The sequence below is a fragment of the Periplaneta americana genome, chromosome 12 (genome assembly GCF_040183065.1).
Source record: "Periplaneta americana isolate PAMFEO1 chromosome 12, P.americana_PAMFEO1_priV1, whole genome shotgun sequence".
NCBI lineage: Eukaryota > Metazoa > Arthropoda > Insecta > Blattodea > Blattidae > Periplaneta > Periplaneta americana.
This window is the reverse complement of record NC_091128.1, coordinates 114,484,112-114,508,315: the sequence shown is the minus strand read 5'-3', so window position 1 is coordinate 114,508,315 and position 24,204 is coordinate 114,484,112. Positions and strand designations below refer to the sequence as shown.

Genomic DNA, 24,204 nt, shown 5'->3' with positions numbered 1-24,204 from the left:
TAGAAATCAATTCTTTCATGATCTCGGCATTAGAATGACCAGGCATACAGTAGTTCATTCGATATTTCTTGAAATCAAATGCTTGTATGCGCCGTAGCTTATTATAAGAATCTTATGGTGGGGGTAAACGAGCTAGCTACCTGCAAGTGGAAGTGTAGCGAGGGAAGAAAGCTTCTCAGTCTACTTCTTCTTTCCCCTCACGCGCAATTAGGTTTCACGAGATACCGAATGGCCTAAATAATAATAATAATAATAATAATAATAATAATAATAATAATAATAATACATTATTATGAATATTTCGGATGATAGACGATATTAAGATATATTGATCATATGCGGAGTCTTAAGAGGAAAATAGGAAATACTGGAGAATGCTAGGTTTTCAGTGAAAAACCTGCCGCCTTGGGAAGAAAACTATGAATGAATGAATGAATGTTCAGTACAGTTTATTGTATTTAATACGTTTTAATAATTCATTAATTTTTGTATATTACTCTTTTGTTTTAATATAATTTCAATATTGTCCACACTTGTGGAGTAACGGTCAGCGCGTCTGGCTGCGAAACCAGATGGCCCGGGTTTGAATCCCGGTCGGGGCAAGTTACCTGGTTGAGGTTTTTCCGGGGTTTTCCCTGGATAACTTTCTGTGCTGGACCCTGGACTCATTTCACCGGCATTATCACCCTCATTTCATTCAGACGCTAAATAACCCAGATGTTGATACAGCGTCGTAAAATAACCCAATAAAATAAAATAAAATAAAAAAATTTTCAATATTGCTTGCCAAGTATTGTATTACTTATGGCTTTTAAGGAACCCGGAGGTTCATTGCCGCCCTCACAAAAGCTCGCCATCCGCCCCTATTCTGAGCAACATTAATCCAGTCTCTACAATCATATCCCATCTCCCTCAAATTCATTTTAATATTATCCTCCCATCCATGTCTCGAGTCCAAACCTGTGGAGTAACGGTCAGCGCGTCTGGCTGCGAAACCAGGTGGCCCGGGTTCGAATCCCGGTCGGGGCAAGTTACCTGGTTGAAGTTTTTTCCGGGGTTTTCCGTCAACCCAATACGAGCAAATGCTGGGTAACTTTCGGTACTGGACCCCGGACTCATTTCACCGGCATTATCACCTTCATATCATTCAGACGCTAAATAACCTATATGTTGATACAGCGTCGTAAAATAACCCAATAAAATAAATCCATGTCTCGACCTCTCCAAAAGTCTTTTTCCCCCCGGCCTCCCAACTAACACTCTACATGCATTTCTGGATTCGCCCATACGTGCTACATGTCCTGCCCATCTCAAACGTCTGGATTTAATGTTCCTAATTATGTTAGGGCTAACAACCCATCACCGTAAAAAAGAAGCTTGTTACGAAACCCCAAAATAAGCCAAATAGGCCTACTGTATAGATTAAACAAATGAGTAAAAAAATAAATTATTTAATTCAAAATAATAATCATAATAAGTTGAACATCTTAAGTCATTCGACATTCATAAAAGCAAGTAGTTTCTGTTGCATGCTCTGTTTGTTGCGAGACTGCTACTTGAGACAACACAAGACAAAAATAACAATGCACACAATCAATCTTTGCCGAAGGAAAATAAATTTCTTCCCCTTTGTCGGTAACGGAAACGGGATTCGTTGTATATTAACTTACTGTATATTTGGTTTAATACAGTTCTTATAATCGTGAGAAGAGAACTGTAATGCGTATTTTCCATAGTTATAATCGTATATCCGCATGCGTGTGGGAGCCTGTGTATTGATACTAAATATTACTCATTCAGTAACAGCAATTTTAGATATAAAAATATAATTCTCTCTATCCCCAATAATAACCATTGCAGTAAGTTTTAATAAGGGCATAGCAGGTCAGGTACTGAACCATTAAACTACGAATTTAATGGTCCATAAACCTCGAACAGGGGTGTCAAATTTCAGAAGATGCAATTTGCGAAATAATGTTTCGTGCTCAACAAATTAATTTAATTCCACGAATTACTGGCGGCGTAATTATATTGGCTTATGAAGAAGCCACTTCTGTGTAATTTCTGCGTATTCATAAAAGATCAAAGTTAAAACGTTCGCTCTCCAAGTGATTGAACTCGTTAAAATATTTACGAGAAATCTTTTTTTTTTTTTATTATTATTTCTCATGAAATACATTAATAATGTTCTATGTGGTGGGTTGGCTTTTATCACTTAATTGTTATAAATCGGAAACAAATTCGCTTAATTGCGTTAGAACGAAAAGAAAGCCATCGAATTTCATGTTAATCTGTTTGACCTAATCTGTTTGACCTAATCTGTTTCAAACTTTTGAATTATGTTTCCGCTTTGTTTTGAAGCTTCATTCGTTATAAGCAGACAGCGGATTTTCGGTCCCTACACAGCGACAAGACGTCACATCCCTTGGCTTAGGCCAGAATTACGATCAAAGTTTGTTTGCGATAAGTTTCGTTACAATAAAGTTCGTTGAAGTTTGACAAATACAAGCCCCGTGTAGGTTGATTACGGTTAAAATTAAAATGAACGAAAGCAAGACGGCGCTGGTTCGATATTGCCAAGATCTAGCTTCCACAAACGCAAAGCAACGTAAAGCCTTGGTTTTTCTGAACCGACGCATGCGACGTGCGAGGTGCGAGGCCCGCCTCGCACAAATCCGGACTACAGGAGAGATAGTGAGTGGTTTCTATGGCTGCGAGGTGCACAGACCTCGCATCTCGCAGTTATAGAAACCACTCACTATCTCTCGTGTAGTCCGGATTTGTGCGAGGCTGGCCTCGCATCTCGCACGTTGCAAGCGTCAGTTCAGAAAAGCCAAGGCTTTAGCTGAACGTTATCCAATCATGAATCAGAAGCGTGTCGCTGCTCTTCATTTATTTTCACCTCTACGTTCGTTGTAGTTGCAGCCTTATTGCTACTGAAATGTTAAATAAAATAATATTAATTAACAATTACAGAATACGAGGAATGATCTTTGATTGAATATGTCATATCAGATTAATATATTTTTTCTATATGGTATAATAAAACATTTTTGCTTAAAATTAAACATTATAGGCAGCAAACATGAAAGTATTCATAACACCTAATTCAACAATTGTACATCTTAGCTCTTAGTAGCCATTAGGAAAGTTTAGGATAACAGAGAGGATTTGGAATTGAACGGGTTACATCAGCTTCTTGTCTACGCGGATTACATGAATATGTTACCAGAAAATCCACAAACGATTAGGAAAAACACGGAAATTTTACTTGAAGCAAGTAAAGCGATAGGTTTGGAAGTAAATCGAGACCAGAATATCTCGTGACCAGAATATTGTACGAAATGGAAATATAAACATTGGAGATTTATCCTTCGAAGAGGAGAAAAAATTCAAATATCTTGGAGCAACAGTAACAAATATAAATGGCACTTGGGAGGAAATTAAACGCAGAATAAATATTTTAAATGCGTTTTATTATTCAGTTGAGAGGCTTCTGTCATCTAGTTTGCTGTCAAAAAATCTGAAAGTTAGAATTTATAAAACAGTTATATTACCGGTTTTTCTGTATGATTGTGAAACTTGGACTCTCACTTTGAGAGAGGAACAGAGATTAAGGGTGTTTGAGAATAAGATGCTTAGGAAAATATTTGGGGTTAAGAGGGATGAAGTTACCTACAGGAGAATGGAGAACGTTACACAACGCAGAACTGCACGCATTGTATTCTTCACCTGACATAGGAATATTAAATCCAGACGTTTGAGATGGGCAGGGCATGTAGCACTTATGGTCGAATCCAGAAATGCATATAGAGTGTTAGTTGGGAGACCGGAGGAAAAAAGACCTTTGGGGAGGCCGAGACGTAGATGGGAGAATAATATTAAAATGGATTTGAGGGAGGTGGGATATGATGATAGAGACTGGATTAATCTTGCTCAGGATAGGGACCGATGGCGAACTTATGTGAGGGCGACAATGAAAGTGCGGGTTCTTTAAAAGCCATTTGTAAGTAATTAAGTAAGCTGTGTGTAGCGTATTCGAAAAGTGAAAGGTCGTGGTGTAATTGGACTCAGGTTGGAACCTAGGTTACCTTTTTTATCTTTTTGATCATTTATTTACATTATTTTAGATGCGTTATTTTATTTCAATCCGAAATATAGGGGGTTTGACTACATAAATAATATATTCGTAATTCGCACTAGTCCAGCTATTTAGAAGTATATGATTATTATTATTATTATTATTATTATTATTATTATTATTATTATTATTATTATTATTATTGTTGTTGTTGTTGTTGCTTTATCATTATAGTCATTCTATATTATTCTGTCGTAATATATTTCTAATACCGATATTTTATTTACTTGGTCTCAAACAAAGTTACCATAAAATTCAATGCTTATTATTAAAAAAAACTGACTGGCCGGCGTGTGCATTTCAGTACTCATTATGGCCGACAGAGTAGTTGTCATGAACGTTGATCATAGTACACAACCTTTGAACGTTAGGTAGAAGTTCAACGTAGGGACGAAAGCAACGCAAATGCACGTTCACCGTAATCCCAGCTTTACGGAGGGAGCGTAGCAATAAGTTCAATGACCTCCCTGCTGCTGATGTACACCTAACGTTCAGTGTCGGGACCGAAAATCCGCTGTCTGGTTATAAGCCTTAAAATAGAGTATTCTGGAAGACCGCGAAGTCGTGTTACATGCGTGTCATTACATCTCATATTCCTATATTGAAACATGCCTGTAGACAGTAAAGTGTTTATATATAAATTGTAAAGGTACTCGTCCCTCTTAAGCCATGAACGAGCATGGGGCACGGAGCTACGAGGTTCATATTTTCATGACGTAGGCACTAAATGAGATGGTCTGTCGACTTTACACTGCGATCACCTTTCACGTCCGGGAAAGACCCGCTACAGAAGAATCTCGGTTATCCGATGATGATTCAGATTTGTTGTTTTAGCTAAAAGATATTATAATATTGAGGTTATTTTTGGAGAAGTGTTTAAACTACTACTGCTTCAGGATGCTGCATCGTTTTTGCGCGACAGTGTCACGCCATCGCTTGGGTGATAGGATGGATGCCTTCTATTGTTGTAATAGAGAGAAGCGGAGGGGGTCGTGATGTAGGTGACACGAATTGAACGCGGCCTCGAATTTGTGATGCTCGGATTAGCGAGGTTCCAGTGTAGGTATAGCCAGTGCCAACGTTTTTGGCGCGTGTCGTTGAGTGAAAGCCAGTCAGTGAGCACGTGCTGCCAATGCAGCTGAGAACGGTACCACCCAACACGTCACGTCAGCAATCTGCCCACTGCGTAAAAGGCAAGACACTCGCGCTTCACGTTTCTGAAGTGTGTCCTTCAGTACACTCTCCAGTCAGTGACATCTGTTGCCACGTCGGCTGAGAGTGGTGCCATCTCCTAAACAGATGTGACGTCAGCAATCTGCCAATCACAGTTGTCAGCTTTCTCGCACACATTTTGTGGCAAAGATAAGATACTCGCTCTCAACGTTCCCACTACTTATTTCACACGCCAGAGACGGTTACACTGGCTATATTCAATTTTATAGGAGGATGAGTGAAACCCCGGATCATTCTAGAGGTTTGGCAACGATAAAAGCCCTACCATCATGGGAGTTCGGCCACTGGCGTAGTTCAGGCAGTAGCGCGTTTGCCTGCTAACCCGGAGTTGCGATCGTTTGTGGGTTCGATTCCTTCTTGGGCTAATTACCTAGTTCGGTTTTCTCCCAGATTTTTTCCCAACCGTAAGGTGAATATCAGGTAATCTATGGCGAATCCTCGGTCTCATCTCACCAAATACCATCTTATCACACACATTCCATCAACGCTAAATAACGCATTAGTTGATACAGCGTCATTAAGTAGCCAAGTAAAAAAATTAAACTTTATAATTCGTAGCCCATTGCTTTACTCACTGAGCTCTGAGCTATGTGGCCAGAAATAGAAATGTAAGGACGATTAATATTCTTAAAACGTTTTATCCAGAAGATAAATAATACTGGGGATGACGTGTCGTCCCTGAAAGAGAGTACTCGAGGTAAAATTTGATGTCTCGCTAATGTCAAAATTAAACTGTGCTGATCTTCATTCTACTAGTACATTTCACCATTGCTGAATAAACTCATCAATTAGAAGTTCGGTTAAAATAGAAATAATGGTCATAATTATATTGACACCAAAAAGTGTCCAGTAATCAATTCTATTTATTTATAAGACAGTCGACATACGAGGCGATCTATTCCAAAACTGGCTATGTGCACTTTTAAAAAAATTCAGTTTCTTCAATAATACACTACTTAAGGGATTAACGCATCACATGGCAATTTGTTTATTCGTCTAAACTGTCTATTTGCCTCTTATTTTTAATGTTAAAAACTGAGTGTCATTCCAAAACTTTGTATTGTTTGAAGTCCTGTCATACCAAAACTGGCTTTTTGCACCAATGACAGTTTAGTGTAGGTTCAGGTAGCCAACCATTTTGCTTCTTACATATCATTAATAGCAATAATGAGTCGGCCTGGATAGCGTAGTCGGTAAAGTTCTGGACTTCTGCTCTCGTGGTTACGGGTTCGATCCCGGCCCAGGTCGATGGCTTAAATGCGACAGGCTCATGTCAGTAGATTTACTGGCGTGTAAAAGAACTCCTGCGGGACATTTGTCCCGCGCCGTGACGTCGTGGTCTAAAGCATCCTGCCTAGGACTCGCGTTATGAAAGGCGCACTGGTTCGAGTCCTCATGGGGGAAGAAATTTTCTCATGAAATTTCGGCCAGTGTATGGGACCGGCGCCCACCCAGCATCATGATGCACTTGGGGAGCTACGATAGGTAGCGAAATGAGGCCAACAGCCAGATGGTCGGTCATGGTTCTTTATGGGATGTCGCGTCTCGGATTAATAGCAATAATGGTAATAGTTTAGCAATATCAGTGGCGGTAGTAATGCTAGTGATATTAGTAACAGTGGTGATGTTTCTCGGGGTTCTCCCGATTCCCCATAGGCATCTACATCATTCCATAAACATTTCTCAATTTCGTCATTTCCATAGCAATACCCGAACGCCAGCTGGTGACGCACGGAGAGTGCTATGAGCGTAGGGGTGAAGGGGGTTGCCTGCTCGAAACCTGGGTACTCAGTGAAACATAGGCGGGGTTATGGGGGGGGGCATTGGGGGCACTGCTCCCTCAACTTGTCTGAACTCTTTTTATTCTATTAACATTACAAAATATTGAATTCAAAAGATCATTTTGCTTTTGTTTATGATTAATTTTCTGTGCTTAAATTGATGAATTAATGTCTTCAGATCATGTGTCTGGACTATAATATTTATTTTATATTTCGGAATGTAAAAGAATTTCTGTACTTCTTTTGGGCAATGGAAGCACTGTAATGTTTCTTTTGTAACAGCCTGTATACTCATGTATTAAAAGTGTTCAGGCCGCCACTTGGAGAAATATGAATAACATACTGCACAACAATGCATAAAAAAGAAGTGATCCCGGTATAATGTGTAAACTTAAAGACGATATTGAATAAAATAATTAGAGTTTACATTTCATATGATATCTTCAGGAAATTAAACTTCATATAAAAAGTTTCTGTTAGCACTGTTACGTAGTTTTATTGATGTATGCATGTGCTTCTGTACGAGAGAGAAAAAGAGGGAGATTGTTTTAATTTATGCTCTATTATAATTTGTAGTAGACCTACAGTTCAAGCCCTGCACAACTCGGTCCGAAACATCACGGATGTGGATGTAACACTGTAAGAAACATGCTCTCGAAAATACCTTTATTAAATAATCATATTCCGATATATTGTACCACGGTCAATTTATAATGGGGGAAGGGGGTAAATTATGTCCCCCATAACCCCGTTACATGGAGATTCTATGGTTTTGCTTTGCTCCCCCAAGGAAACGGTTCTCTCTTCGTCTATGCAGTGAAACTTAGTTTAGTCAGCCGATGTGAGTTTGGGAATGCGCCTAGCTTGAGGTTAGCGCAAGAAATCGTAAAAGGATGCAGTGCTGGGTCATAGTACCCCCTCCCGAAAATTTCATTTCATTCCAACGGTGGTGATGGTGGGCAAAGTGCTAGGCCTTCGCTTGAGCAACACAAGATACTCGCATGACAAATGTGTATTAAATATAAATAAATCTATACTTCTATACATGGAATCAAACCCGTGTCTTCTGAATTTGCAGCCGAAACGCTGCCGCCTGAACCAAAGCGGTTAACTATTCCCCTTATCTTTCTGAAACACGAAGGATGCAGAATTGCGGGGCCTGCAGCATGGAGCTTGTAGATGGATTCCCCTGATCTATTTGGAATTGGCTACACCCGGCTAGATATAATCGCACACAGTGGCATCGTGTTCACGCATGGCTTGAGATTTATTAATGTGATCGCGTGGGCATTTACTTCCAATTGTTGGCTGTAATGGAAGATCCTGGATTGGCAACCCTTGCATGACTGGAACGCCATGAAAGAGCATGGAAAATTGCTACCGTTAAAAATTCAGTGCTCTCGGATATCATGTTGAGGTCGTCGAGCGGTTTCATACGCCTTAATTCCTTCCCTTTGGATTAGTCCCGGGTTCCGCATTGAGTGGCTCTCAGTACGTACACGCGTGTGTGTAATGTAATTATTTATTTAGCGTCGTTTTTAAACTGCAGTAACTATTGGGACCTCACTAGAGAATATGTCGATAAAGAGATGTAGCAGAAATGAATGACTATAAATTCCCCGTTATTCGGATAAAATATGCAGTAGTGTTACTTCGTATTCCACATTTCATCAGCCGAGAATCGACTATGATTTATTGACCAGAATTAGTCAAATTGTTTCAATTATGGTTGTATGTAAAGTATATTTAAAATAGAAAAAGCTTCGTTTGCGAGTATGTAAGCCTATACAATAATAATAATAATAATAATAATAATAATAATAATAATAATAATAAATCAAAGTGTTAGACAAGGATGTGGACTCTCACCACTTTTGTTCATCAAATAATATATGAACCACATCCTCAAAATTTGACGGCAAGGCCATCATGCCGGAATACAAATCAACCGGAACACTTGTCTCGACACTGCTGTTTGCTGACGATCAAGTTATCATTGCAAAAACAGAAAATGAACTGCAATGAGCCGTCCATAACTTAAAAATAACTGCTTCAAAATTTAATATGGAAATATCAACCGAATAAACCAAAAACATGACCTTTTTAAGAAAAGATCCAGTTCCATCCAAAATCATTATAAATGGCACATTAATAGAACGTGTGAATTCATTTAACTATTTAGGTTATAATCTATCATACATCGCTGATGACGATATAGACAAAAAAATCTCAAAATTTCTAAAAATTGCTGAAACCATCAACACAGTGTATTCAAACCTTCCCAAGTACAAAGACATACAAGGCTGAAAATCTACAAAACTCTCGTACGACCAGTTTTGGCTTATGGCAGTGAAGCATGGACACTAAGAAAATGCGACGAAAGACAGCTAACAACTGCCGAAATGAGATTCATGCGAAAAACTGCTGGATACTCTCTTCTCGACCATCATCGGAACGCAGATATTCTGAAGGAATTAAAAATTGACTCTATTGTCCATTATCTGCAGCAATACAGGCTTCAGTGGCAGACACATGCCAAGAGAATGGATCGCTCTAGATGGCCCAGGCAGATTTTATCGTATGTCCCAAGAGGTCGAAGAAATTTAGGAAGACCTAGGAAACGCTGGCAAGAGACCGTAACAGATCCATTAGGGTCTAACACTTGAAGGCTGATGATGATGATGATGATGATGATGATGATGATGATGATGATGATGATGAAGATGATGATTATGATGATGATGATTCTCAAGCTTGATTAACGAACTATGTTAACTAGTCAGCTATGTACGCATTGGAAGGGGAAGTTAACTGGCCACCCTACCCCATTATTTCCTGAATTATGAGTACACTCTGTTATAGAGAAAAAAATGTAACGTTGAGTCACATTATAACACCAGGCATACTCAAACATATAATGATCAGAGGTATTACTGTAAGTTCGTAACGAAACTGTGATGATGATGATGATGATGATGATGATGATGATGATGATGATGATGATGATGATGATGATGATGATGATCACCGTTCACAATGGTCTTCATAAAAGTAAATGCTAGCCAATAATATAACATAATACAGGAATACACAAAAAGGAAAGGCGAACGACCGCCTTCTTTCCTTGTGACAGATTGAAACTCGATAACGTTTGTTTACGTTTTACTTTCGCTGTCATTGAAGCAAAGGGGCGGAGTTGGGCTGGTCTGCTTGAGGCAAGAGCTATGTTAGCAGTTTATTTTCGTCTATACTTTCAGTATACTGAAACCCTAAAATTTGGATTACACGGGAACTGGTTCAATACGGTTTTTCGAAATTCTCAGACAGTAAAATTGAAATTAAAATTTAAGATGTAATAAAGAAGAGACAATCAGGTAAGGTTTGACAATTAATTCATTAGCAAATAGAGAATGTCAATGAATATTGTATACATATTTTCATTACGTTTAGGTTTAATTGAATATAACAGCAATAAACCTCTATATTACATAGCATTCAGGTTTCAGTGAATGTCACAACAATAAACTTAAAAAAAACAACCACATTGTAACTAAAACATACAATTTATAAAGCAAATGTCTTAATTTTGGGATTCTAGTGAATACACTTTTGAAAAAAAAACAGCCATATTGTATTTGTGTTTACATTACGTTTAGGTAGCCTATCATTGAATATTATATACATTATGTTCTTCCTCTTTTTGAGGTTCTGGCTGATATATACATCTATTATCAGACAGTAGTCTACATCTCACTTGATGATATTGTATGTGTCAGAGGGAGAACAATTGTTAGTATGCTTTTGAAGTGTGATTAGTGTAATATGTAATTAATCGGTGATGTATGCAATGGAGAGGGGAAGGAACTACCACCCTACCCCATTATCTCTTGGCCTAGTTGCCTCATAAGTGGTGCCTTCTTGGTATCACTTGTGAGGTTCAGATCTGTCTTCGGACAGTTGACTAAACAACAACATTATATTCAGGTTTAATCGAATATCACTATTATGAACTTCTATAGGCCTACTGTATGCACATTATGTTTAGGTTTCATTGTATATCACAGCATTGAGCTTATATATTTACATTACATATAGGTTCCATTGAATATCACAGAAATAAGCTTATAATATTTACGTCACGTTTAGATTTTATTGAATATCACAGCAATAAACTTACACTTTTACATCACGTTTAGGTTTCATTAAATATGGCAGAAATAAGCTTAAGTTATACATTTACATTATATTTAGGTTTCACCGACTAACACAGCAATGAGCTTATACAGAGTGTAAGGAGTGCCGTCCTTTTCACAGTCGTAGGGGACGATCTGCAGGATCAAAAAATGTTCATATAACATAGGGTCAAAACTTGATAGTTTTCCCAGAAAAAAGGATTTCTTCTCTTATTTCATTCGCGTTATATTGCTTATATCGTTAGTAAAATTACGAAAACAATTACATCAGTAGCTATATCTACCAAAGAGTTAATATTAGTTTAAATACATATTTGTGTGCTCTATTAAGTTTTCGTGAAATTGAATAAAATTGCACCCTTAAATTTGTTAATCTTCTGGCGTGAAAGACGCGGCAACGTGTTCAGCAGGCAGTACTCTGCTCAGACGTAAGTACCAATCAGCTGAGTTCAAGCTCCCTGTCCATAGGTATATTGCCGAGCGGATGACAGTTCAGTACAGGGTATTCAATAAACAACTTACAATGTCATTTACAGTTTAGAAATATCATATGTTATTAATTTATGGAGAAAATCGTCGTAACTCAAGTGAGACAAGAAGGATGTACCGTAAACGTTTTCCTCAAAGAAGGTTACCTAATCAGCGAACTTTTGTAACGATTTTTAGAAACTAGGATTCTCTTAGTCCGTTTCGAAAAATCACACAACAAGAAATTTGTTTAAAAATACTACTGCTTTACGGAAGCGGGAGAGATTAAAATTTGCATCCATAGGTAGTTGCTAACCACTAGGATAGCTAATATCGCCTCATTACAGACAATGCGAAATAGTACCGGCACAGTCTATTGTTCCTAGCATCCTCACAACTCAAGCTTCGTGACTGTAGGCCTATATACTAGACTGTGGTATAAGTCAAACAGGTACAATAGGCCTATCGCTAAATACACACACTACTATACCACCCCATTAATTTTGTCGTCGTTGTATCCTCTCCCTACTTTAACCCCACTACTCGCCGAAACGAATTATTATTATTATCCACCCCTCTCTCATTTTCCAATTCCTAACCACCGTTTCATAACCCTCAAATCTGAAGATAAAATCTGAAGTAGGGGAGCGAATGGAATGTTTGCATCCTTTATAAACACTTTAGTTGAAGGAAGTGTATGAATGCAGTACAGATAGAACTGAATCATAAATTAGGATCACAAATAAATTACTTTAGCATACCCAGTAAGATATAGTACAACTAAACTGTTGCCTTTAGCTGTAATAGTGTCTGATAGTAGTTTACCATACCATTATGATGTTCATGTTTATAAATAATGAATATCCGTGGTATTAGGCCTACCATATAACACACATTCCATATTGTTGAAAAAGATAATAGCCTATACAGCGATTGGATTGCGATATACCCATTCAAAACTGTTGCATAAAATGTCATTTAACATAATATGTTCATAAAATTAATATTAAACTTGTTTATTCTGCTTATAGTTATGGATTTTTTTTATAATTTTCGTTAAAAAAATTAAATCAGCAAAACTACTATCATATAGATAATAACACCGAAAATCCATATTTGCCTTCTATTTGCCTATAGGACAGCGGTGACCAAAACTCGAAATGCAGTGATTACATGCGACAGACAACCTATGAAGTAAGGAGACGAAGGAAAGGTAGTTGGTATGAAAACTACAACCAGTGGTGGTTCCTGTACTAATATCTTGAGCAATCCCGTGGATAAAAATCTCAAGCTTTGCTGTATCAGTAATGTCACTGCTGTCATCAAGAGCCGGTGAATAACATACGACTTTTCTTGCTTCTTTTTTTAATCTTCCTCTTGAATATAATCAGGAATTTTCTAAATTCTTCTCTCGATACTTGATCGAGAAATTCGTAGTTTTTCATAATTAAAAACTTCTTATGGACAAATTACTTAAGCTATTTTAATCATTACTCTTTTGACAAATACTGTTCTATTAAAAGGCTTTAGAGCAGGAGATGTTTCAAACCCCATTAGGTAGCTGACTTCCTTACATTTATTTATCTCATCTTTCTCTTCCTGGCTATGATTTAAGACATGTCAATTCCTGACGTTTAACATTTCGATGGCATATAATATTGAATCAGTTTTTCTACAATATTATTACTAAATGAATAATTAATAAATAGTTACCCTCATCTAAAGATTAAGAAGATTAAAATTGAGATAAAACCTAATAATTTTATCTTTGTAGAGAGAAGTTCTAAAAATATCAATATTCTTGCACGTACAGAAGAATATAGAAACACATATTTAGTGGTCAGTAATAAAAATAATAATAATAAATAATAATAATAATAATACATTATTCAGCGTGGCAATTAATGTTTCTATATACTCCTAATTGAACCCTTGAGCAAAGTAAACATATTACATTTTGTTCGACAGAACAACAAAAAAGTTCTCCTTCTCATTCTTTAGTAAACCACCTCTTACTGCTTGTATAGACAGAGTTTGTAGAGCGACATAATACCGCCACTACTTGCCTTCAGTATGTAAATGAAACACACAGCAATGTACAGGAAACTCCTCGTACCCGTTTGAATGTCTGTGATTACACGATGTAATCACGACACCCGCTTTGGTCACCGCTGAAATAGGATAGTACTTATGTCCCATTATTTGTTTTTCCTCTTTGCCTTACACTTTCTTTCTCTATAGGCCTATATCGTGAATACCGTGAGACACTTACTTACAAATGGCTTTTAGAGAACCCGAAGGTTCATTGCCGCCCTCACATAAGCCCGTCATGGGTCCCTATCCTAAGCAAGATTAATCCAGTTCCTACCATCATATTCCACCTCCCTCAAATTCATTTTACGAGTAATATAATCCTCTCATCTACGTCTCGGCCTCCCCAAAAGTCCTTTTTCCTCCGGCTTCACAACTACTCTACTATGAGATACTCATAATGACCCGAGATAAATTATGTGAAAACAAAGTTAGGTACCAATATTTTTAAACCTTAATCTATCGAGCATGGTCGGGAAATATGTTCCTCTACTTAAAGATCCTGTTGTGCTGTTCCTCCATTGTTGGTCTCACCTTTCAATAACAAAATCTTTCAGTTTATTTTTAACGAAAAACTATAAGACACAGATTTTCAACATGTTGCCTGTCTGAATCTCCAGATGATTAGCCATTTCGTCAGCTCTTTCGTTTCCCAGGACACTTAAGAGACATCATTTGTAATTCTTTTATCCAGTCCGAGACAGAACTATGTTAGGCCCGTAACACACTTGAAGAGTTTTCGCTAGCGAGAAATGTGTTGCGAGAAAGAGGCGAAGAGCCTTCCTCCACACACTTGGCGAGTTCTCGCTATCATAGATCACACCTCATTATCATTATCTATGCACTGCCTTCATGCAGAAAGCATTTATCTGATTATAGTAATGACTCGTTTAGGGAAATATTATAGGTTATGTATTTACGTATATTGTCGTACTTAAATATATAACCTGTAAGTATATTGTCGTACTTTACAAATTACGTACGAACGCTATGTTGAATCTGAGTATTCAGATGATGAGGAAATGGAGTTACATGAACATATTTTGTTAATGAAAAGAAAAAGTAGGCCTAAAATTAAAGCCAGAAATATCTGAAAACCACATTGTATCTTTCGAAAATAAGGGCGAGTTTTGGACACTGGTTTCGATTTGAATGATGATACGTTTAGGCATTATTTCAGGTTGAATGGACCACAGTTTTTTGCCATTCATTATATGATAGAGGATTCTTTGCTATGTTCTGATTAAAATTATGTAAACTGTTAAGACATATAGATACATTATTTCAAATGTTTAATTAATACTATTAAATCTCATCAAATTAAAAAATAGCCCTATTTATTTTCAGATAATCTGATATTTGTCTCCATATTTCTTCTTTAAGTTTCGTGTTTTTATAGTTTTCATCCCGTGTATCATATAAATAGGCCTACGGGTGACATCGTACAAGTTCGATAAGTTTCTGACTGTAATTATCAGCCATCTTTCCCCATTTTCAAATAAAAACAATACAATTCACCGCCACCTGTGATATCTTTTTCTACATTCAATCGTCATGAAGAGTATAAAATGTCAAACATCTTTGATAAATGTGTCAAGAAAATTCGCTGAGCTACCGATCCCAGCGAGAAACTCGCGCGAGGTTTTTGCCTCGAACGAGAATCTCTTCCAGTGTGTGGACGTCCATTTGAATCAATGTTATCAATTTTTTAATTTTCTCGCAACACATTTCTCGCTGGCGAAAATTCTGCAAGTGTGTTACGGGCCTTAGGTTTTGAGTTCAGGTATCGGTATATCAGATCTAAACTGTATAAGTGTTATCTTTAGTGCAAGAAAGGACAGGTTCCTGCTCGCACTACCGCGATTCCACGTAGTATAGACGGTAGTGTGGAATGTAATATTGTGTTGTGTTTCAGCCGGACGGTACATACGAAACCAGGAGTCTGCTGGCGTTTACGGCAACCCGATACGAGAACGGGGAGGTTCTCACGTGCGAGGGAACCAACCCCGTCATGCAGCAGAAGGAAGAGAAGCCCATGAGAGACACCCTCACCCTCGAGGTCCTATGTAAGTACACATCACAACGGTCATCTGCAGACGCGGGAATGAAAGCTTCTAAATCCTCTGAGAGTCGAGTGGAAAACACAGTTCTAAATGTAAACGTCTCTAAGGTCAAACGCAGCTTTAAAGCATTAAACAACTCCGTTCCAGTCCTGCTAAAAGTTGGAAATGTATAAAACCGTGAACCCGTGTTTATTTAATTTTACGTAGTTGTTAACAATCAGCCATTCAGAGAGAAGCAAATTAAAAGTTATTTTAGTTTACCGTTAAAACGTATTTGTCTGTCTGCTTAATTAAATACTAATACTTCTGTTCTACCATTAGGATTTTCTCTCCGTCCGTGGTGCATCGTTATCATGCATTGGCTTAAATTTGATTTGGGATCGGTATATACGTCAGGCGCTTGCTTATTTTACGCCACTCGATACGAAACGTTTCCTAATCTACACGTTTTCACAATCTTTAGATAAAAGTTTTCAAAATATTCGTATTATTGTTAAGATTTTCTATTGGTAGACATGTTATCTGGCGACGGGAGTGGTGCAGAGCGTTCGACATGAAACAGGTTCCTCTCAGGTAAATGCAATCGCACTTTTACTGTTACAGGCCGAATGCGATTGCCGAAGAAATAGTGAGTATATTCTCCTAGATCGACCTTCGTAAGGTTATCTGTTGCATAATATGGACAGGTGAAAAGCACAGTGACAAAAGTAGCCAATAGCCTTGGAGCTCATACACACTCTTCCTCTTAGTCCCGATTTCCCTAGCAAGGACGTTTTTTTTTGCGTACATTTTAAATATTTCTCCTCCCATTCCCACTTTCATTCGTTCACGTCAATGTTAAGAGTATTATTATACAGCTGACTTCAATTCAGTGCAATTCACTTCAGTTCGTGGCAATACAGTACCCATTATAACAGCACATTTTCATCCACTATACTTATATCACGAAGAAATAGTACAAAATGTGCCATGTTATATTTCCGGCAGTTAGAGACAGCTATCGAACGATTAGAGCAGTTCTGCAGAACTGTAGCTCATCAGAGCGACTGCCTTCTACTCATTCTTACTCCACCCACCTTTTCTATCAATGCGGTCATGGCGTTCTAGTTACGCTTGGCTCCATCAACATTCATTCTCGCGGCGGCAGGTACACAATACGCTACCTGGGATCTTACTTATACATCTCACTTTTCCAACGTTGACATAGTAAGCGAAACCTGTTTCCAGGCGTACGCCCACTATAAAGTTTAAACTGTTCACAATTTATGATAAAGGATCCACAGAGAAAGCATTACACCAGAGTAAAGAGGCGGCTAAAGAATATTTCACTGAATTACCAACAATGCAAGCAAAATAACAAAATTCTAATTTATATAAATGATTGTGGTCATAACTTTAGTCTATGAGTAATATACTAATACTGTGCCTCTATTTCGCACCATATTAAATCATTCTATGTCTGTTTGTTAAAGTATACCAAATTATTAAATTCATTCTATTTCTGTTTGTTAAAGTATACTAAATTTATTACATACAGCATTTTTGTGAATAGAAACGTAGTATGCCAAATAAACATATTCCAAATATATGTGTCACAATTTTGAGTATGTCAAATGTCCATATGTCAATTTCCGTATGCCAAGTGACTTGAAATGCTTTTTCAGTTCTCCTTAGTAAGACGTCAGGGGGATATGTTTACTAAGGAAAATAGAAATTTAAAACCATAATTTTCATGAAACAAGCTACCAAAAATAATTTCATAAGAAATATCAAAATTGCACTTCATCGAATAAATATATAGTCTACATCAGGCCTGCACAAGGTTTGCGCTCTCCGAGCCGGCTCACAGCTCATGACCGGAATGCAGATATTAGCTGCGCTCTATATAAGGGTGGACTGGAAGAAGGGGTGGATCTCGTACAAAATATACACAAAAGGAAATACTGTAGTAGTAAGAGTGTTTATGAAATGAATTCCCGTTCAGTGATTGCAAAACTATCTTGGACTATTATTAATTAATAAAGAAATATTTATTTTACAGAAATAATAGAAATTCTATAGCTCCTTAAATGTGCAATATCATTTTGTTATATTTTTATTTATCAGTACATTAAAACGGGGTTTTATGCTGTTGGCAGCTGAAAGGAACAGTAGCCTACTGATCATAATGAAACATCAGTTACAGATGTTCGATGTCTGCCTTTATTAAAGTTGATTATAGAAAACAGTTGCTCACAAATATAAATGTTGAGTCAAACATAGCAATCATTTTGACAGCCAGCCTGTGTAGTCGTGGATATTATTGCTAATGTTTAGTCTTGTAAAACTCAACCAGACTAGTAGTATTATTGAAACGATCTTTAGCCCTTATGTCACATTGAAGATCAATAAGTTCGAGCTGTAAATCGTTAAATGTTGAATGTTATGTTCCGTCTTTTAGATTCCTCCATACTGTACTGTAGCAGTAGGTAAGCAACGTGAAACAGTTTCTGAGAATAGGCCTACACACTGCACTCCACTAGATAACTGAGTGGTCGTTTCCCTCTTCTCTACCTACAGCAAATCTATGTCATTCTGACGTATCTTTCTCTCCGTTTCGGCGAGCAGTAAACACAGCTCACCCGCTCCGAAAGAGCTCGCGCGCTCGTTGAGCGCTGTTTGTTCAGGTATGGCCTACATATTAGTGTCAGGAAATTCTTTTACATTAATTGGAATGTGTTTGTAGCGCGTAGAATTATCGGCAAGATATTTTCACGCGATGACAGTGAATTCTGAAAAATTATTATTCGCATAATGCATCTGTTTTTAAGTGAATGGAAGGTGAATAAGCTAGTTATGGCTATATCGTGTAAATCGATCCAATTTAACACACTTAAACTTTCTTGATGAATACCTTATGGACATATTCTAAGATCGTATGAGTTATCGAAAATTGTGCTCGCATATATTCCCATATTGAAATCTTTGCGGTTTGTTTAAGGGGTAAATTGAAGAATATGTAGTTACGTGTACAATATTCACAAGTTAGTTATTAGGCCTAATTACATTTTACAGCTGGAAGTACCTGTAAGGCGAAATTCATTACTGTGATGATGAACTCTGCACAGGCATTTAGAGCTATGTAGTAGTAGTAGTAATAGTAGTAGTAGTAGTAGTAGTAGTAGTAGTAGTAGTAGTAGTAGTAGTAGTATCATTAGTAGTACACTTCAGATAAAAATGCAGGTAGATGAGGCTATTTCCTTCAAACTGTTTCAACTCATGTTCTATCTCTTGGTGTCTTATAAAGTGCTCTTGAAGAGTTGCAACCGAAACTACTTTTACCTCTTCATTGAGATAATCAGAATTCGCACTTTTAAGTGTCGTTTCACACACCGCCACTCAGTATGTTTCTTAGAATTGCCACCGTTAGCAAATTATTCGTTTAAATTGGTAATCATATTCTTAAATATTCAACACAACTAGTATTCCAACAGATTATTTTAAACCATGATTTTTAGCGGTGACGATTCCGAGAAGCAACACCGAGTGGTGACGCGTGAAGCGATATTAACTGAAAGGAAAGTCTGTAAACAGCTGTCTTTCGGACGCACAAGAACACACTATAGGTTCGTTCCAACAGCAGTCAGGAACCGTCCGTAACCATCGTGAGCATGCGCAGTACATAAAAAGCGTTCCAACACAATCCGAACCAGTCCTGAACCGGAAACATGTACTGCAGTCGGGCGTTCCAACAAGCTTTTGACACGGGTTCGGAACGGTCAGAAATAATCCGTGGATTGAGGCATGTACGGAAGAGTACACGAGACGCGCATGCGCATAAGCTCACCAACGTCTCCTGGATACTGAAGAAAGATATGATCGACTGTTCACATCAATGAGGTTAAAGATGAAAAGTGACAGTACAGACGAATAATAAAACTAGAGATTTAATTTAAATTTTCGCATAAAAGAAAGGGAATGGAAATTATTTGGGTATTGAAATAGTTAATTCCAATTTTAACATGCAGCTTTGATTAAGAGTATAATAAATAACGTAAATACATTAATAATTTAAAAAAAGAACTATTTTTAGATGAGAGTTCCCCAGTACACGACATTGAATTAGCGGAATTCTTGCCTTCCATATTTTTTGTCATCTTTTTATAGAAAATGATCGAAATTCTATTTTCTGCAATTAGAATTAGCTGCAAAACGATAATAATAAGCATCCCGTTCTTAGCAAAGATGATCACAGTTATAGCATCTCTGGATTTAGTACACAACGATCCGCGAAAGCGTTCCAACAGCGTCCAGTCCAGTTTCAATCCCATAGCAGATGCTCAACTAGCGCATGCGCATAAGATGGTACAGGAACCGTACATGAACTGATCCATGAACCGCTTGTTGGAACGAACCTTATGCTATTTATAGTAATTTGATGAGGTGTGTAGTGTAAAAGTGTTACGTACAAATCTACCTATATATTTCTCTGAATTATAGTTGTTGTAGTAATAGTTCTAGTTGTAATGGCAGTGTTAATATTAGAGGTATATTACTTAATGTTATATAGTCCGGAATTTTTTTAAACATTTTTCTGTAAAGCAAAGGTTTTATAACACAACACAAAGGAAGCAAATACTACTTCAAATGTCTGATGAAAATACTAGCTATTTCTGAAATGGGATTATATTAATACTACTTTCTCATATTTTTAGAAACATTATTAGCAATGTCTGATATAAATTTATATACCGTTATTACCCGAAAATAAGCCGCGCCCGGTTATAAGCCGCACCCATAAAATCCGATGGGGAGGTAAAAAGACAGACAATAATCAGGTAGATTGATGGGAAAGAAAAATTACTAGTTGCAATTTTACTCTATATACCTATACAGTATTTGGAAAACAATGTACGTACAATAGGATTTTACTTCAACATTATTTATTTTCTTGTTAGGCACAGTATCAATCATTAGCTTCAGTAAGAGTATACCAGTATACCGACAGAGAGTGTTATGCAACGAACACATTTTCATTGCCCTATTCACTGTGATAACTGTTGTAATTAGTGAGTACAATATTCACTTCATCATTTTTAACAGCATACATTTCATCGTCGTAGTCGCCCTGGTTGGCTCAGTTGGTATAGCGCTGGCCTTCTATGCCCGAGATTGTGGGTTCGATCCCGGGCCAGGTCGATGGTATTTAAGTATGCTTAAATACGACAGGCTCATGTCTGTAGATTTACTGGCATGTAAAAGAACTCCTGCGGGACAAATATTCCGGCTGATATAACCTTGGCAGTTTCGAGCGTCGTTAAATAAAACATAACATTTAACATTTCATCGTCGTAAAAGCCATTGTCGCGAATATAAGCCGCACCTTACTTTTTCACATTCGGAATTTGATGAAAAGTGCGGCTTATTTTCGGGTCATTACAGTATTACACAGTTCCAATATAATTACATGAAAGAGAATTTGAAAGGAGAGGCATTGAAGCATATCATTTTTATTTTTCACGCCATACCACCTGCACTTTATAGTTCGGAAATTTTTCCATTACATTAAACATTTGATGTTAAAACATTCATACTACCATTGACGTCACTAGTCCGCAATACATCGTACAGTAGGGTATTGCGGGAAGTCTAAATATAAATTCGCAGTGACAAAAAGATTGCCTGCGTATAGGTGTGCGTGTTTAAATATGCCACATTGAAGTCTCACTATGAAGTATAGTAACAGGTGTAGGAGCGTGTACAGTCTTATCGTGACTGAGAAATAAATTGCTACGAATAAAGAGAAACTCACACGCCAACTGTATATGGGGCATACATTTGAAATAAGCAGTCCGCTGATATACAAGAAGTGAAAAATGTTCTGGCACAATCAGTGTATACAAATGTACTTTGTGGCCTATTTAATTCTCAACAGGGTATAAGAGGAGGAAGGTAGGTATGTAAAGAGAGACAAAAATAGTTTAATTTGCATATAGATTACATTTCAGATAAATACAAAATCATGTTAATTATCCCGTTGGTGTGTTTATGAATGACACTTGTACCTAATTCTGTTAACGCAGTTTCGTGCCTTCCTAAACTTAAAAAAAAAGTTGTAAAGATCTTTCAGAACCTTCGAAACAATGCTAGGATCTGTTTCTACTTTTATCACACGAGCTTCAGAAATGGTAGCAGACTTAACAAGCCTGCGGAAACATCCGTCACCTCGAAGCAGGAAATACAGGGTGTTAAAAAAAGTATCCAATATTTTAGGAGGTGCTAGTATGCATCAAAACAAGAAAATGATGTCTAATAAACATGGGTCCTACAACAACATACTTTCTGAGATGTGAACACTTGTTCATAGGAGGTGCTCAATGTGACGTCCATTCATGGTAATGCATTCTTCTGCCCCTCGACGTAAGAGATTACACACTCTTTTAAATTTGATTTAATACGTTAATAAGAAAGTCCTGATAACGATCCCCTGTTAATCTCTGTGGTAGCACGTATGGTCCTATTAATCTATCACCAAAAACGTCTGCCCATAAGTTGATTGAGAATCGGTGCTGATGCCTTGTTTCTTCAACAGTATGAGGATTTTCATCAGCCCACACATGCTGATTACGAAAATTCACAACACCATCTCTGCTGAACCCCGCTCATATCCGCAACCATACTTTTATTTTCAGTATTCCTTGCGACGTATCATTATTCCATGGCAGGGGGTCAACTACGGTATGATTATCTGGTAGTCTGCTGTATTGTTGGGCAGAGAAATGTATTGTCATGAATGCACGTCACATTGAGCACCTCCTATGAACAAGTGTTCAGATCTCAGAAAGAATGTTCTATAGGACCCACGTTTATTAGACATTATTTTCTTGTTTTGATGCATACTATCACCTCCTAAAATATTGGATACTTTTTAACACCCTGTATAGAGAGAAGGTACATGACCTAATTTTCCCTGAAGTCCATTTTATTCAGAGAGGAAATTTATTCTTTACGTGTTGCATAGTTCGTTCTGTTAGACTTGAGCTATGAATTACGCAAAAGAGGTGAAACTGTTACTATATTTGATCAATGTGTATAAATTGCGAATGCAATATGTTCTTAACTGGTTCGCTACTGAGACATGACTGACAGATTTCTTCTTCCTCCCTTTACAGTGTTCTGTATGCCACTGCGCAACCAAAAGCCAGAGTTCGTGTCCTAGCAAACAATCTGTAAATGAATGTTACGAATTTCTTTGTTTTATTTAGAGTGAATCGGGGGAAGATGACTATCGGGGGAAAATGTTTATTTTTTTGTAGTTTCACATTCTTCCAAGAGAGAACGCCACCCGCATGTCTTCATGATCACTGAGACAGTTGAATGTCTGCAGAGTAGAAGCTAACTCATTTTGCCACATGATCTTGTTGTAAGAAGAAGAAAAGCAATAAAACAGCTCATTTCTGCTATAAAATAATTGCAGAGTATGTTAAAATTTTAATACATCCTTGAATTTGTAATAACTGTCAAACCTTTGTAATGGATATTGTAGTAAAGGTTCTAAAGTTTGTATTGTTAACAATCAACGACATTGTTCCGCCATCTTAGGTTGCGTCAGAGCACTAGGCATCTTACTCCGATACTTGGGGAAGTTGATCACTTTTTTCTGGGTAAGATAGCACCTTGTTGCAAGAGTTTTTTGTTTTATTGCAGGGAATGTGTAAAAATTACGTAAGATCCTCTGATAGAAGTCAGTGGATTGAGGACAGTCTTCAATTTGCGATGGAACATGTTATAATAGAGGGTGTGAACTGGTTTAGAGCATCGCAAGCATATGGTATTTCTTACCGTACCCTTAAACGCCTCCTAAAAAGAATTATGATAAAAAAAATGTACTGGATTGGATTCATTGTGTGCAAGAAGTGATTTCACGAGTCTTGCACAGGACAGTAAAATAATATGCAATGACTGTGTTCCTAAGTAGTGATAAACGAGTGAGAAAGTGTCTATGAGCTTTAGATTAAGTCAATTTTGTTATATACATGTATCAAACCAAGTTCACGTAAAATACGTATATCAGTAAATGTGCTAATTGCATTTGCCATCTTACCCGACTATCGGGGAAAGATGCCTACAATGCAGGTAAGAAGAAAACCTGTAACTATAAACAAGGTAATTAATATTTTCTGTTTTGTACCGAAAATATAGTTTCAAAATACCTTCCAGACTTTGATATTTCAATATGAAATTCAAAACTAAAT

General features: G+C 37.3%; 1 protein-coding gene across 16 annotated transcripts in view; it reads left to right on the top strand.

Moving 5' to 3' along the window:
- nrm (neuromusculin) overlaps positions 1 to 24,204 on the top strand; it is a 1,323,427-nt gene that overhangs the window by 872,167 nt on the left and 427,056 nt on the right. For all 16 annotated transcript variants that reach the window (XR_011335314.1, XR_011335315.1, XM_069842000.1 and 13 more), the window contains one exon: positions 15,823 to 15,973. Coding sequence is in view for 14 of the 16 variants with exons in the window: in XM_069842000.1 (XP_069698101.1) it covers positions 15,823 to 15,973 (151 nt within the window). In the remaining 2 variants the exon portion in view is untranslated. The remainder of the gene's footprint in view (positions 1 to 15,822; positions 15,974 to 24,204) is intronic.